Source organism: Mesoplodon bidens, assembly GCF_964165515.1.
Source record: "Mesoplodon bidens genome assembly, chromosome: 10".
NCBI classification, from domain to species: domain Eukaryota; kingdom Metazoa; phylum Chordata; class Mammalia; order Artiodactyla; family Ziphiidae; genus Mesoplodon; species Mesoplodon bidens.
The window spans coordinates 2,901,471-2,918,056 of NC_138172.1; the positions used below are offsets into that span (position 1 = coordinate 2,901,471).

The 16,586-nt window shown below is 60.2% G+C and overlaps 1 protein-coding gene across 3 annotated transcripts in view; it reads left to right on the forward strand.

Annotated features, from left to right (window-relative positions):
* FBLN2 (fibulin 2) overlaps positions 1–15,838 on the forward strand; it is a 76,192-nt gene extending 60,354 nt beyond the window's left edge. The window contains exons 9-18 of one of the 3 annotated variants that reach the window (XM_081245556.1): positions 1,414–1,554; positions 5,522–5,656; positions 7,466–7,603; positions 8,107–8,250; positions 8,361–8,489; positions 8,867–8,992; positions 11,130–11,246; positions 11,900–12,028; positions 12,875–12,998; positions 15,002–15,838. In XM_081245556.1, coding sequence (XP_081101682.1) covers positions 1,414–1,554; positions 5,522–5,656; positions 7,466–7,603; positions 8,107–8,250; positions 8,361–8,489; positions 8,867–8,992; positions 11,130–11,246; positions 11,900–12,028; positions 12,875–12,998; positions 15,002–15,359 — 1,541 coding nt within the window. In that variant the 3' untranslated portion in view covers positions 15,360–15,838. The remainder of the gene's footprint in view (positions 1–1,413; positions 1,555–5,521; positions 5,657–7,465; positions 7,604–8,106; positions 8,251–8,360; positions 8,490–8,866; positions 8,993–11,129; positions 11,247–11,899; positions 12,029–12,874; positions 12,999–15,001) is intronic. The other 2 variants (XM_081245557.1, XM_081245558.1) reach the window with 2 other exon arrangements.
* The last annotated feature ends 748 nt before the right edge of the window (positions 15,839–16,586 follow it).

The following is a 16,586-nucleotide window of genomic DNA, read 5'->3' on the forward strand; positions in this document are numbered from 1 at the left end:
GGCAGGACATTGCGCCGCTGGCCTCCGTGGGGAACAAGGCTGGGGAGAGGCAGCCCCAGCCAGAGGGCACATTCTCAGTTCTGAAATCAAGGAGGGACGGTGGATGTTGGTGACTCTGCTTTCACAGAAGGGCCGAAGAGGGTTTAAAAGCACGGACCTCCCTTACTTACGAACCCGCTCAGTCTGGGTCTTGTCCCGATGGGGTCTCTGCGGGCTGGGACCTCCCCCTGTGAACTGGGGGGCATCGGAGCCGACACCTGCTGGGGTGGTTCCCACAGTGAATGACACCTTGAGCACCTCCTCGTGTGTGGAGGCAGGACAAGCAGACAGCGTGCAGATGGTCTAGGAGATGCTTTAGTTCAGGTTCAAGTTCAGGAGACATGAACCTAGTTTGGGTCCATGGGTAACAGGGTTAAGTCTGCCTGGGAAGAGACCCACATCCCTGTCAGAAGCCGAAACCCACCTCTAGCTGATTGCCCAGGACTGTTCTGGTGTGGATGAAAACCACCCTCATGCCCAGAGAGGACAGGACACTTGCCCAGAGCACACAGCATGGTGGTGACTGACAGGCCTTTCTCTCAGATGGTGGGGGCAGATCTGGCTTTGCTCCTCATCTCCCAGGGCCCTGAAGACATGAGGACTGTCTCTTCTGGGTTGGGACTCCTTCAGGCCATGGGCCTGTGTCCCTATGCCTCCAGGCCTCCCTTTCTCTCTGCAGCGCCCCCAGTGGTAGAGGCTGTGGGGTCCAGGCCAGAGGATGCAGAGGCCGTTCTGTGGGTGTAGCCTGCCCCGCAGGGGAGTCCTGCAGATGATATTTAAGCAGGTGATGTTTTATCATCTGTTTAAAATAAAGAAGTTACCAACAGTGACAGCTCAATAATTTTTTTTAAATGTCCAAATTTCAGGTTTTTCTTGAAACTTTGTAACGTCTGTCCACAAGGACCCCACAGCCTTGGTCTCCCTTTGGACAGAGCACAGGCTCCGCAGTGCCCTAGAGCCCCCTTGGCCCTTCTCCTGTTTATGCCTCCAGCCTGGCCCCCTAAGTACTTAGGTTTGCAACTCCTGCCATTGTGTGGCTCCCGTGGCTGCCTGTGGATGTGGAGGGTCTCCAGAGCATGGGTGGGAGACGGCCTCTGGTCCCGCCCACTGTGTGACCCCAGACAGGCTGCCTACCCTCTCTGAGCTTCACTTCACCACCTGTCTCTGCTAGGGCTCCTGCTCTGACATCTTTCAGTTGGACAAACTCGGACTTGGGCCCAAAGCCCAGAGGGACCCCTGATGGGCTGGGAGGTCCTGGGCAGGTCCCTGCCCGTCTGGGTGTCAGTTTCCCCATCTTTCACTGGAGGCTCCATGTCACTGGAGGCCACGCTTCTCTAATGGCCCTTCTGTTTTTCCTCCCGCGGCCGTCACTAGACCAAGACGAGTGCCTGCTGGGCACTCACGATTGTAGCTGGCGACAGTTCTGTGTGAACACCCTGGGATCCTTCTACTGTGTCAACCACACAGTGCTCTGTGCCGAGGGCTTTATCCTCAACGCGCACAGGAAGTGCGTGGGTAAGCCAGAGCCCCGCTTGCCGCCACCGTCACGGCTCCCTGCTGTGCTCCACGCCAAGCCCGCCACACCGCAGCCACATGCTAAAGGGCCTGCCCTTTGCATGTGAGCTCTCAGCACGGCCCCCCACCCCATGCTCCATGTCATGCCCCTCGTGTCCTGGTTCCTGTCCTGCTTCTCCACCGACGCCACCGGGAAGCTGCTTTCCCCAGGGACGTGCCTGAGTCAGAACTTTGTCTGAGGTGTGACCTGGCTGGTCATTGAAATGAGGTCATTGAGACATGTGGGCAGCAGGATAGGGAGGCCTGGGTTCGAATCAGGACCCCCTAGTATCTCTGTGGGCTTGAACTTCCTCCCAAGCCTCCGTTTTATCATCTGTAAAAAGGGAGCACTGAGGGCACTGCTCCCCATTTGGAGATTTTGTGACATGTGTATCACGTAGCCAGAGCCCGGGGCACAGTGCGCATGTGACCTCAGCTGCTGAGGTTGTCCTTAGATGCGGCCATAGCCCCTTCAGAGGCAAATACCCCAGCTAGGCGTCCATTTGCTGTGTGACCCTGAGCAGTAGTGCTCACCTCTCTGAGCCTGTTTCCTCACCTCTAACCTTGGGGCTCAGAGGCCTGGAAAGGGCTGGTACCCAGGTCCCGGCCTGTGCATGGATGGGCTGGTGCTCAGTAATGCACCTGCCCTCCTGCCTCTCGGTGCCCTTGTGGGCCAGGGCTGGGGCTCCAGGCCTGCTCTGTGGGCAGCAAGGACTTGCTGTTCTCCCATGGCTGGGGGTCTGATGTTTTCATGGAGGAAACATCATGGAGCTGAACAGAGATAGACCCAGGATAGCGGGGGCTCGGGGCAGACTGGGAAATGCTGTGGCAGGGACGCAAGGAGAGGCCAAGGGAGAGGCCATTCCAGCTGGCAGCGTCTGGACACACTCCCTGGAGAAGGTGGCGTGTGCACGTGTCTCCAAGGACGATGGGGATTTGGGAGTTGGGAGGGGCGTGAGGGAGGAAGGAACGGCTGCAACAAACGTGTGGAGGTGGGAGCTGTACTGCACGTGCCCAGACCCCCGTGTGTCGTCCTTGTGCTTGGGGACCATGCCCAACCTGGACATGTCCTCTGCCGCCGGGCAGCGGAGTGGCCGCTGCAGACATGTGTGCCCCTGGCCTCCAGCCGCCGGCCCAACATGCACCCTCTGGAGCCTGCTTGTCAGTGGCGGGGCAGCTCCTCCCGTCCGGGTCGTGTCTGCGTGTGTCTGGGAAAAGGCGGTCCACCCTGTGAGCACCCTCTCAGGACGCGGGTGTGCAGGGTTCCCTGGAGAGAAGACCTTGTCCTAAAAGAGGTCGCCGGGCAGCTGGAAAATGGGTTCTGGGATGAAAGAGCAGAGGTGCCTTCCATTCAGCAAAGGTTATGGTCATTCTCTCAGCCTTTCCCTCCTCGTCATCCGGCACGGACCCCCGTCCCCTCTTGGTCCTTGTGTTCCGCTTATGTGTTCATCTCACCTGTGAGCTCTCCTTCTTTCCGTCACTTGCTCATCCACAGGCGTGTCTTCCGCGGTGCGTTTGTGAGCTCCAGGCATGTTCTGTTAACCCTGGCTGGTGAGATGGGAGACGGGTGCCCGGGTTAAGAGAGTGGCCTCTGCAGCCAGACTGCCTGGGTTCAGATCCTCGCTCTGCCGCTTTCTAGTTGTAGGACCTGAGACCAGTCATTTGATCTCTCTGAACCTCAGTTTCCTCACCTGTGAAAAGAGGACTAATGTCTACCTCAGAGGGTCACTGTGGCGGTTACATGAGTCCATGTAAAGAAACTGCTAGTGTTTGATGCCGTAATTGTGATTCAACAAATGTGTTATACTGAGGCAGCCTGCAGAGGTAGTGAGCTCCCCATCACTGGAGGTATGTGAGGTGAAGTGGGACAGTATTGGGCGGTGCCAAGTCCACAGGACTTCTAACAGACAGGTGACCTCTGTGGGGAATCCCCTGTGCTTTGCTGTTGGCCTTTTGTGCCCTGTCCTTTGAGGAACATCTTGGGCCCTGGGAACAGTGTTCCAGGTGGGCTTGGCCTTGAGATGATGGGAGCCCCATCTCTGGGGCCCACTCTGCAGCAGTGGGGAAAGGGCTGGGCGCTCTGGGTTCTGTTCTTGCTGTTGTCCCGTGCAGGCTGGGAGACTTGTCACGTCCCCTCTGTGAGACCTAGTTCCTTATCTGTGAAGCAGTGTCTCTGGGGGATCGAGGGCAGTTCGTGTAAGCCGCCCGATCCCTAAGTGAGCCACATAATCAGTGGTGTCTGCCGCCATCTCTCACCATGATTCCTCCCAGGCTAGGGGGCGCTTCTGGCCATGACGTTTCTGGGCTCCTGAGAATGTGTCTCTCTCTGTCGATGCAGCTTATAAATCAGAAGTCTCTGTCTGGCCCAGCCAACCCTTCCTTGGCAACCACGGGCCAGAACTCTCCCTTTTCCTCCTCCTCTTCCCCACCCACCAGCCTTGGCTGGGCCTGTACACCAGTTGGTTCACCTGTGACTGTGGGGCAGTCTCTTGCCCCACAGCCCTGTACCCCTCCTCTCCACCGGGTCCTTGTCATCCTGGTAGGTTCAGCTCAGACGTTAGTGTCCCTGGGAGTAGGTCTGACAGTGCAGGACCCAGAGCGGGCAGTGCTCTGGCCTGAGCCCAGGACTGTGCAGCTTCCCTCCCCAGCGTCTCCACCGGACCTGTCCTCTCTCCCTGCCTGCCGACTGGCAGTTCCTTGGGGGCAGAGGCTGTGACACACCGCTAGGCCACCTGGGCTTAGCACAGAATAGGTGCTCGTTAAGGTGTGTCCAGTGAATGAACGAATCCGCGTGACTGCTGTACCTCCCCTGCCAGGCGGAGCGTGGCGGAGACATGGGGTGTCCTCTGCCCACCTGCAGGGACGTCTGACTTGGCCACCTCTCTGGGTCTCCTCCGCCCTCCCTGGTGCTACTTCTTTCCCTCCTTTGCTGGCTTCTCCCCTCCCCACCTGTGCATCCCAGGCTTCAGTACTTGACCCCCGGGTGACCTCAGCAGTGACCACTTGCAAGTCAGTGTCTCCCCTCAGACCCCTTCCATGAGCTCTGAGGCAGGCCTCTGGCTGCCTCTTGATCCTCAAGCCCAGTGTGACGTCAGGGGCTCCCAGCCTTCCCCTGTGAGCCTGTTCCTCCCAGCTGGCCCCAGCCCAGGTGCTGGGCCCCCATCTGTAGAGCTGCTCGTCCAGAAAGCTTTGCCAAGACCAATGGGCTCCTCTTTTTCTCTCTCCTTCGTCGCCTCCATCATAGATCCTGTCGGTTTGACCTTCACAGCACGTCCAGAACCCGACTGCTTCTCCTCGCCTCCGTGGGTGGCAGCCTAAGCCCCATCACCTGCTAGTCTAACATACCCTCACCCCTGGAGTATTTGCACTCAGCCAGGAGACCCTGTTACCAATAAGTCAGCCCACTTCCCTCCTCTGCTGGAGCCCTCGATGGCCCCCACCTCCCCCGCATCTCCTAACGCCCTCCTCTCCCCCCGTCACACCCCTCTGGGCCAGAGCCTGAACCTGCCTGGCAGCCTGTCCCCTCTGCCTAGGATATGTGCTCGGCTCATTCTGGCACCTCCTCAAACGCTTTGCTCAAGTGTCCTCTGCCCTGAGGATCCTTCGTGCCTCCGCCCCCTGCACCTCCCACTCCTGGTCTCCTTCAGTCTCTTCCACAAGACTCAGGACCCCCCTCCCTCTTAGGTTTGTCTGTCTGCTGGTCCTCCCGCCCTGAGTGTCCCGCGCCATGGCAGACTTTCTGTCTGTCTTGTTCACCATGTACCCCTGGGGCCATGGCACGTGCTCCATAAATCTTTGTTGAATGGGTGGTTGCACAGACCGTGCTGCTCTCTGGGAAGTGAGCATGTTGAGGGCAGGGCTGGCTGGCCGGCGCCGTACCCGGGAGCGCCCCGCCCCGCAGCCTCTGACGGCCTCACCCTCCCCGCAGACATCAACGAGTGCGTGACGGACCTGCACACGTGCAGCCGGGGCGAGCACTGCATGAACACGGTGGGCTCCTTCCGCTGCTACAAGGCTCTCACCTGTGAGTCCGGCTACATGCTCAAGGATGGCGAGTGCACAGGTGAGGCTAGCTGGCTGGAGGCCCCGCCCGCCTCCCACCCCCACCCCGCCTTCTGATCCGCCCGCAGCCCACCTCCCACCCAGAGCCTTCTCCCTTCTGGCAAGCTCCCAGCCCTGGGGTTTCCTGCCTGTGGGAAGACCCCACAGATGATGGTTTAGGGGCAGAGGCGGGGCGGGGGGGCCCGAGTTAAGTGTGTCTGGGTCAGTTATTCCCCTTCCTATGCCTCAGTTTCCACAGAAGGGTCACTTCTGTCCTTTTTAGCAGAAAATTCTAGCCGCCTCAGAAGAGAGAGAGGTTCCATTGAACCGTTTCAGCAGATGCTTCCCCAGCGTCGTTTGTGGGCCTGGCAGGGTTCTGGGTGGCTGGGGTACCGGTGGGGGCGTGTTCTTGTCTCTGGCCTCCTGGTGGGGGGGCCGGCGGGCCCACAGGCATGGGCTGGGTGTTGCTTTAGGTGGGGTCCAAAGAGGCCGGCCCCTTGTGGCAGAGACCTGCAGGATGAGAGGCCCCTGGGAAGGGTGTTCCAGGCAGAGGGAACAGCAGGTGCCACGCCCTTAGGAAGGGGAGGGGTGTTGGCATAAAGATCAGAAAGGGCGTCTGCGGGGGTGGGGAGCACGCTGCCGGCGGAAGGAGGCTGCGGGTTGGCAGGCCCAGGTCGGCGAGCAGTTGGGAGTTTGTTTCACCCGTGACGGGAAGCGTTTTATTTTAACTGAAAACGTATAGAAGAAAGTCACCCAGGAGGTGGGACCCAGAGCAGTGCTCCATTGTTGCAAGCCCGGAAAATGGCGGTGGGAAGCGGCTCTGAGGTCGGCGGGAGCTCAGGCAGGTGCTGAAGGCACTCCATGCCGGGCCCTGAGCTGGGCGCGGAGCAGGGGTGGGATGAGCTGGCAGGAGATGAGCCCAGGCCCCTCGGCGCTCAGCTGTGCACACCCACGCATGCCCACAGGGCTCACACAGATCCAGGGTGAGCCCCCCTTTAGAGAACCCTGACACGTGGGGAGAGGGGCCATCTCCCTGGACGCCCCAGCACCCCGCCCCTCTCATCCCAGGGCCTCCTTCTTAGACCAGAGTGGCTGGGCAGGGGCTGTGTTCTCAGCCTCCCAGGGGTCCTTGGAGGGGGTTCTAGAACCCAGCACAGGGCTGCCTAGAGGCTGGGCTCCTGTGGGAAAGTGGTGGAAACCTTGGAAACTGGAGGGGGTGGATGGATGAACAACACACAGACACACATGGTTGGTCAGGCTGTCAGGAGGCCGAGGGAGTCTCGGCTGTGCCACTAGCCCTCTGTGTCCCCTTTCTGCTTCGTGCCTTGATTTCCTCGTCTGTGGAAAGAGCCCGACATGCCTGCTGTGCAGGAAGCACAGGGGAAGCATGGGGCCGGCACTTTGTAAACTGGGTGCTGCACAGCGGGGAGGGGCCCCTGTGACCTGCTGGTGCCACACCGCAGGTGGGGACGGCGGTGCCATCCAGGTCTGGTAGTTCCATCGTTGGGAGCTCCAAGCCTGGCTGCCCAGAAGCAGTGCCCCAGCTATGGAACCCTGCCTGTGCCTCAGTTTCCCCTGTGAAGGAGGGGGCTCGTCATAGCCTGCTTCTGGGTACATGTAAGCACTGAGTAAATAAGTACGTCTCAGAGCCCTTGGGACAACGCCTGGTAGCACGGCAGAGTTCAGTGAGGGGGTGACGTTGATACTGCTGGCATGGGCCACTCCCTGTGACGCAGAAGACCCTTGTAACCGTCAAGGTCACTGTGGGGATGTGCGGGCAGGGGCCTGCCAGCCCGCCGGCCCCTGACCCCCAGCCTGGTCTGTGTGGCAGACGTGGACGAGTGTGAGCTGGGCACACACAACTGCCAGGCGGGCTCCACGTGCCATAACACCAAGGGCTCCTTCTACTGCCAGGCGCGGCAGCGCTGCATGGAGGGCTTCCTGCAGGACCCCGAGGGCAACTGCGTGGGTGAGTGGGGCTTGGAGGGGCTGTGTTTGCCTGGCCCTGGGGGTCTTTAGGAGGGGTGGTTGTGGGGATAGGCTCTGAGGGCTTTACAGATCAGGGAGGCCTGGCTTGCTGCACTTTCCCTCTCCTGGCCTCACTGTCCCCCTGTGAATGCATGTGTCAGTGCCTGGGCCCCGCGAGGCACGTGCAAAATGGAAGCTCTTGTTATCCTGAACTGTCTGATCGTGGCTGAGTTACTTCTCTTGTGGCCTCAGTTTACCCATCTGTGGGATTGGACTGGATGAAGGTGTATCACGTTTTTTTAACCTACCCAACAGCGCTTGGGTTCTGGGAGGGAAAGCCCTCGGGTCCTGGGACTCAGGGACTGGACAGTCTGACTTGCCAGCCCAACCTGGGCTGGTCTGGGGCCCAGGACTGGCCATCTCCCAGTGCAGCCCTGGACTCAGATGCTGGGGCTCCGGGAGGGGCTACAGCAGGCTCCCTGTCACCCGCACCCCCCTCCGCAGACATCAATGAGTGCACGTCACTCTCTGAGCCATGTCGGCCAGGCTTCAGCTGCATCAACACGGTGGGCTCCTACACGTGCCAGAGGAACCCAGTGATCTGTGGGCGTGGCTACCATGCCAACCAGGACGGGACCAAGTGTGTGGGTAAGGCCTGCCTCCCCCTAGCCTCTGGCTTCCCGGGTGCCCTGGGCCGGGGCGGCTGGCGCAGGGGGAGAGTCCGGGCCTCAGGGTGCCCTGCTCGCCTCCCCCTGCAGACGTGAATGAGTGTGAGGCGGGCGTGCACCGCTGCGGCGAGGGGCAGGTATGCCATAACCTCCCCGGCTCCTACCGCTGTGACTGCAAGCCTGGCTTCCAGCGGGACGCCTTCGGCCGCGCCTGTGTCGGTAGGTGGGACTGGTGGCTGGGACCCCGTCCGGCTCCCCTGAGAGGTGCCCGCCTGCCCCAGGCCCTCCCCCCGGCCAGCCTTGCCCTGACCACGTGCCCGGCGCTCTCTGGGCTGGACTGCCTTCCTGCCGTCCCGTCCAGCTGAGGCTCTGCTCTCGGTCCCCATCGTGCTCTTTGCTTGCCCTTTGCCGTGCCGTCTGTCTCCATGTCTGCCTCTGGTCTCCGTCCAACACCTCCTCTGCCTTCTTCCCCTGCTCCCTCTTCCCCCGCGTTCCTTCTGGGCTCCTGGGTCCCTCTCCTCGCCGGGGGTGGAGGGGGCTGGCGTCCAGGCCACCTCCGCCCTCCCTGAGCCCTGTGCCTGCCGCCTGCCCCGCAGACGTGAACGAGTGCTGGACCTCGCCCAGCCGCCTGTGCCAGCACACGTGCGAGAACACGCTCGGCTCCTACCGCTGCTCCTGCAGCTCCGGCTTCGTGCTGGCGGCCGACGGCAAGCGTTGCGAAGGTACGGCCGACCCGGCCTCTGACCCGTGGCCCGCCGTGCAGGGCCCCAGGCCTCAGCTGCAGGCTGTGTCGCGCCAGGGCCCCCCACTGCCATCTCAGACCCAAGGGCTGGGTGTCTGTGTTGTCTGCACCCCTGGGCAGGAGCTCCCTGCAGGCAGGGGGGGCGGCCCAGCCTCTCTCTGCCCCTTGGTAGGTGCTGATCCTGGTCATGACTGCGGTGCCCTGGGCTTCAGGCAGGGGGCAGAGTGAGCGAGATGAGAGGTAGGCCCGTGGCCACGCGGATGGCCCGGCGGCCACACAGCACCTGTCAGTGCCATCCCGAGTGACCCCATCTTGGTTTCCCAGATCCCAGAAATCTAGATATTTATGCAGAGTCTGCTGGTTTTTACACGTCGCTGGTGGATCTAAACTTAAACACACTGTGTGTTAAACCAAGCACGTGAACTGGACCTGCGGCCCAGTCCTCACTCATGTGGGATGCGCCTGGGGCTGATGGAAGGGACACGTGAGGGACCGTCACGCTGTTCCCACCTGTGTTCATGGTGTGGTTGGGCCAGGTCTGGTGGGGTTGGTGTGGCGGGGTGCGGGGGTCCCAGGCTGCTCAGTGAAGTGGGGAGGGGTCCCATGAGTAAAGGGGATGTGGGATCTCTGGCCCCATTTAGCTGGCACCGTCTTTCCCAGCACCTCCCCTGGAGGTGCTTTCCTCATTTCCCTCCTGGGGAGGTGAGTCTGCTGAGACCCCTGGGAAGGCCATGCACCTCTCTCTGATTGCCTGGCCTGGCCAAAGAGCCGGGCTCTTGTGGGACAGGACCAGCCCAGGGACAGGGGAGCGACCCCAGGCCTGGCTGTGTCAGACGGCACTTGGATGGGCTCCCAAAACAGACCCTGTCACTCCCTTTCACTCACGCAGCCACCTGTGAGCCCTCCCCCCGGCCAGGCTGGCTGCAGACAACTGTGGGGATGGAGCATCATTCCCGCCCCAGGTGTAGTTCATTCGTTCACTTCTTGGCCCTCTGCCTTCCCCCCACCATCCCTACTTCAGGCCACTTCTCTCCAGCTCCATCTGTGGCTGGACGGTAGAGACTCAGAGATGGAACCTGCGTGGCCTCTGGCCCCCGGGAGCTCAGAGCCTGGTAGAGGAGAGAAGCCACTCATTCATTCATTCACGCCTTCCATCATTTTGTGTGAAAGCTGTGTATGTTGTGAGGTCCCGAGGATCATGCGTCAGACAGTGGCCTCAAGGCCACGTGCGAGCTGACCCCCTCCCCACACTCTGCTCTGACCACACCGGCCTCCTCCTCTTCTGTGCATGCACAGGGCGCACCCTCACCTCAGGGCCTGTGCTCTCACCGTGCCCCCTGCCTGGAACGCTTCCCCAGATGCCCGCACGACTCTAACATTGCAGCCCTCCCGGACGCACCCCTGCCCCTTCTCTGCTCTTTTCCCGTAGTACGCGCCACCTTCTGCCGTCCTAGGTGTTCCACCCATTTAATCCCCCCGCTTCTTCCCCGGCACACGCGTGAACATCAGCTCCACGACGGGAGGTGGTTGTCCGTCTTGCTCGTGGCCGTGTCCCCACGCTCAGCACAGGCCTGACGCTTGTCGGAGCCCGGCAGGTCTTAGTTGGATGAATGAGAGACAAGTCCCTGCCCACAAGGAGCTCCGAGTCCAGCAGATGCCCCATCTCACCCGTCCTCCGCTCACACAGCTCACCCGCTGCCTCGCAGGCTGGCTCTCACCCCTCCCCCACCCCCACCCCCAAGCAGGGCCGGCCCTGGGGGTCAAGGGCAGGTCCTTGTTAGCATCTAGGTGACATCTCCCAGAGCCATCTCTACCCAGTGCTGTGGACCCTCAGTAGGGCAGCATCTAGCTCCCTGTGCGGGGATCTGAGCCCCACCTGTGGCTGCTTCCTCCAGGCAGTAGGCCGGGACTGCACCAGCAAGCTATACTACATTGCTGCCCCTGCCTCACTGCATGTCTTAGGCAGGCCCCTTGCCTTTTTCTGGGCCTCTGGTTCTCCATTGGCCCGAGGGGAGGCCGGAACTGATGGTCTCTCAAGATAAGGCTCCACGTGAGCCGGACCTTGGCCCTCTGGGCTGGGAGGACACCTCCGTGACCTCCGGCTGGTCTGCCTGCAGACGTGAATGAGTGTGAGGCCCAGCGCTGCAGCCAGGAGTGCGCCAACATCTACGGCTCCTACCAGTGTTACTGCCGCCAGGGCTACCAGCTGGCCGAGGACGGGCATACCTGCACAGGTACCTCTCCTCTGCCCAGGGCCCCCTTCCTGAGAGACACCACTTCCCGGGTGCCAGGCTCCTGGAGTCCCCACCGGGCCGGGGACACAGAGCAGACAGAGGCCTTAGCGTCGTATCAGAGCTTGAGTCCCAGCTGGGCGTTTCCTGGCTGTGCCACCTTGGACAAATGCTTCCCACATCTGATCTCAGTGGGATGAAGGATTAAGTTAATTACAGTTGACCCTTGAATTACACGGGGCTTAGGGCCTCCCCTCCCCGATAGTCAAAAATCCACATATAACTTTACAGTCGGCTCTCTGTATCTGCGGTTCCGCACATGTGGTTGAACCAAGGACAGATTGCGTCGTACTGTAGTATTTATTGAAAAAGGTCCTCGTGTCAGTGGACCTGTGCAGTTCAAACCTGTGTTGTTCAGGGGTCAGCTGTACCTTGTCCACGCCCTGTCTGGTACCTGATTGGCCCTCAGCTGGCATAGCACGTATGGCGCGGCCCCGGGAAGCAGGCCCTGGAGTGCGGGTCCCGGGTGCTCTGTGGCCTCGGGCAGCTCTCTTCCTCTCTCAGCCCTGTCGTCCTCATCTGTAAGATGGGCCCCCGGCCTCCACGGCTGTGGCGGGATGACCCGGGCTCACGGGGGCGGACACTCTCTCCGGCAGACATTGACGAGTGTGCTCAGGGCGCCGGCATTCTCTGCACCTTCCGCTGCCTCAACGTGCCAGGGAGCTACCAGTGCGTGTGCCCAGAGCGCGGCTACACCATGACGGCCAACGGGAGGTCCTGCAAAGGTGAGTGAGGGGTCCGCCCCACCGGGGCCTCAGGCAGCCTCCGAGCAGGCCCAGAAAGCCTCATGCAGCTGGCTGTGCTCCCAGAGCTCTGACACCAAGTGCATAGGCAGAGAATGGCCGATGCCACTGGTGGCCGTGTTCACCGAGGTCTGCGCCTGGGATGAGGCAGGTGGCAGTCTTTCTGCTGCTTGACCCAGCTTAGAGCCTTCAAGGCTTGGACTCTGCTCTGGGCCCTGCCCTGCGAGCGGGACGGGGGTCCTGTGGGAGACAGGAGACCTACCCAGCCTATACAAGAAAAGCCTCAGGGGTCCCAGAAGCTGGCCAAGGCTTCCTGGCTGCAGAGCTATCTGCTTTTTAATTTAAAAAGTAACCAGTCTGGACTCCATAAAAGGTGAGGATCTTACCCGTAAACAGCTGTGTGGGAATAATGAATATATGTGCCTAGAGCGTGATTTCAGTTTTGAGCCCGAGGCCCTGTTCTGCTTGATGGTGGGGACACAGCATGGGCTTCTCGGACAGCTCAGCTGCCGCAGTGATTTTGCTTTTGAAAGCGCTTCAGGCCGGAAACCTGTTCGCGTTCAGGACATCTCCCCCGACCCCTCCTCCCTGGCCATCCTGGCGCGGGGCCTGGGGAATGGCCTGTGCTGGCAGCACAGAGGCTCCCAGGCCATTGGCTACTGTACAGAGTGGAAGAGACGGAAGTATGTGACGCTCGGGTGGCATGTGAGCTGTGCGCCCACAGGACGGGCTGCTCTGAGACCCAGGCCCCTGGGGCGGGCTGGGGTGGCTCGGACGAGGGTCTCCAGCTCTGGGCATCCCTCCCATCGCCCTCCTCTGCTCCCCCAGACCTGGACGAGTGTGCACTGGGCACCCACAACTGCTCTGAGGCTGAGACCTGCCATAACATCCAGGGCAGCTTCCGCTGCCTGCGTTTCGAGTGTCCTCCAAACTACGTCCGAGTCTCTGAAACGTGAGTGCCCCCACCCCGGCCTCGGGCCCGGGGACCCTGCACCAATCCACACTGCCCAGGGCGGAGGCCAGGTGACCGGTGGCGCATGCCTTCACCACCTCCTGCTCTTCACAGGCCCCACTGCCATGTCTGTGGTCTGATGACCATAAATGGTACAAAAGAGCACCTTGCAGAAAGCTTGGAGCATAGAGTATGAAAGGAAGAAGACTCACAAAAAAAATCTTCTCTTCTCTCAAACAAACAAACACACAGACACACACACAGACACACAGACACACACACACGTTATCTTGTGCTGTGTAACAAGTTTTTTCCAGCACGTCGCATCTTAACGTGACAAGTAGTTATCATCTCACACAGTGTTGGAGGGTCACGAGCCATGGGGCCGCTTAGCTGGGTGGTCCTGGCTAAGGGTCGCATAGGTCTGGGTCCTCTGAACGCTTGACCGGGGCTGCAGGATCCCGCTGCCCCCTCATGGCTCTGGGCGGGAGGCCTCGGCGCCTCACCATGTGGCCTCCATGGGGCCGGAGCTCCCCCAGCATGGGTCATCAAGAAGGCAAGTGATGGTCCTTTGTAACCTAACCTAATCCTAAAAGTGACATATCATCACTTCTGCCCCTGGCCACACAGTCCAGCACTGCACGGGGTACCCTGGGAGGCAACATTCAAAGTGTGACTGACAGGAGGGGCCATCTCGCAGGCTGGTGACCACACTCCCTAGTGACGCGTCTCGGCGTTTCGCCGTATGTCCCGTCCTGTCCTTACTGAACGTACATTTCCGTGGAGCCCTTGCTGGAGTGCCCATCTTCGTTTCTCTGCGCGCTGCTGCCACGTGGATGTGCTCGGTTGTCCGAAGCTTGCTTTCTGTGCTTGGTCGCCGTCTTTTGCGTCTGTGTGTGCAGCCCGCCTGGGGTGGCACTTCTTAGCATGTATGCGCTCGTGATTTACTTGCCGGCTGCCCTGCTGACCCTGTGACGTGCTTGCTAATACACACGGTGCCGGGGAGTGTCTATGTGCAGGTATTTTGGGACGCTTGGGTGAGTGTGTCTGGGTGACCCTGGGCAGGTGACCTCCCTTCCCTGGGTCTCAGCTGCTCCGCCTGCAACATGGGTGATGGTAGTGCCAGCCCCAGGGTGGGTGTCAGCACGGCATGAGTGAAAACTTGTCATGAGTTTACACAGTGTATGGCACGGCCTGGTGCTGCATTAGTGCCATGTGTTGGCGACGTCATACCCCAACCCTGCGTGGCTGTGCCCTGTGGTCCCCCAGCTGGGGAACTCTGCTCAGAACATCCTCTAGACCTGCTGAGCCCTGGTACACATTTTGGAAGCACTGAGCTTTGAGACAGGGATTTAGTGATGGAGGTGGCAGTGTCTCATTGCACCCAGAAGAGACCAGATTGTTGCTGAGCTTAGAAATCGAGGCCTTGGGCCCCGTGGGGTTTGGTGCAGGTTCTGTCATCACGGTCCTGTAGTGTGGCTGAGTTCCCGGCGTCCTCTGGGGCCGGTGTGACTCGGAGCTCTCTGATCCTCGGAGAGGGGAAAGGGCAGGCCATCCCGTCAGAAGAGGAAATGGCTCTGAAGGAGAGTCAATTATGGAAGAAAAGGGAATCTGAGAAAAGATGACAACAGTGAAAACACCGTGGCCAGGGAATCCATGCACACAGGCAGTGTGCGGGGGAAGCAATGCAGGCAGGGAGGCAAGAAGGAAGGAAGGCAGGAAGGAGCACCGGGACGAGAGCGAGCTGCTAACAGGCTACCTGGCGCTGTGCTGAGAGCCGCATGTTTATAACCTCACCCCTTCCCACCAGCGAAACCGCGAGGCCATTAACCCGTCCTACGAGGAAGCTGAGGTCCAGGGGGGTCACGTGACCCGGCAGGGGCTGCGAGGCTGCCGAGGGCGGAGCTGGGCTGGGGGCCGGCGCCCTGGCCTGCGCCCGGTCGGGCTGGGTGAGTGTTGGGTGGGAGCGAGCCCGCCGCTGACGCCCCCGCGTGCGCCCGCAGGAAGTGCGAGCGCGCGCTGTGCCACGACTTCATGGAGTGCCAGAACGCGCCGGCGCGCATCACGTACTACCGGCTCAACTTCCAGACCGGGCTGCTGGTGCCGGCGCACATCTTCCGCATCAGCCCGGTGCCCGCCTTCGCCGGCGACACCATCGCGCTGACCATCACCAAGGGCAACGAGGAGGGCTACTTCGGCACGCGCCGCCTCAACGCCTACACGGGCGTCGTCTTCCTCCAGCGGTCCGTGCGCGAGCCGCGGGACTTCGCCCTGGACGTGGAGATGAAGCTCTGGCGGCAGGGCTCCGTCACCACCTTCCTGGCCAAGATGCACATCTTCTTCACCACCTTTGCCCTGTGAGGCGCGGCCGCGGACGAGCGCGTAGAGACCCCCGATCCCCCGCTGGTCCGGCGCACGCCTCTTTCCGTGCTCCCTGCCGGCCGCGTGGGGGGCGGGCGCTGGGGCCAGGTTACTCTGACCCTGTAAATTAACTTAATTTTGCTGACTTGTTCCTCGCGTTTCGGCCTCTCCTGTGCCCCTGGAGGGAGTTTTGCGCAGGCCACTGCTGGTGCCCCGTGGATGGGGTCGGAGGATCCGAGGCTGGACGTGACCAAGACTGGAATCAGCGACCACGTTGGAGATTTTGGACTCAACTGGGTGACCTGTCCCCAGTGATGATATTCTGTTTCATGTTCCACTGTGATTAGCTCTTCACTTTTTTTAAAAAATAGTTTTTAAGTGTTTTTGTTTAATTATAAAAGTAGTACATGTATATTGCAAATATATATATATTCAAATAGTACAAAAGGGTTATAAAGTAAAAAAGTGAAAACAGAAAATCTGCTTCCTTTTGTGCAGTGTTTGCGTGTGCCAGCAGTCCCTGCGTGTCTTGGGGCCCCGCCTTGGGCCTCACCTTGGGTTGCCGAAAGGATGGAAGTGGGAGCGTGCTCGCTTCTGATCCTACTTCTCCTCCGCCTGCGTTTCCCTCTTCCCTCCTCTCCTCCAAATGTGGGCCTCACCTGGCTTGTCACTTTGGACACTGTCCAGAAACTGGACATCTACATTTAGTGTTACTTTTCTCACTTCCTGACCGACCGTTCTTCGCACGTAATGACGAACGTGTGTGAAGCTGCTTAGCATAGAAATGAGCTAACGGTTAGCTAAATCCAGTTCTCTCTCGGGCCAGCCGTTTTCCATTGGTGTTCCATCCTGCTGAGGCTGTAACTCCGTGTCCCAGTGTACTTGGCCATTGTCGGTATTATAGCTTCACCAGTGGTGCCAGGGCTATGGGGACATATCACGGAAGGTAGGAGTAACCTGCAAAATGAGACTGGAGTGCCAGCCAGTCATTAGCAGTGCATCCAGCGAATCGTCTCTCATGTGACTATATGTCTTCCAGGACAAGGCCACTCAGGTTTGCAGCGTCCATTTCAGTTTGTCAGGTTCCAAAGGCAGGAGTGAGCTCGGCTTCACCCTTTCAGCTGTCTGGTATAATGGAGCTGAGAGATGGTATTGCCTGTTTCTCCAAGCCTCATGAGATATTAATGTCCTGCACAAACGTAGTTGTTGCGTAACCCATTCTTCCTT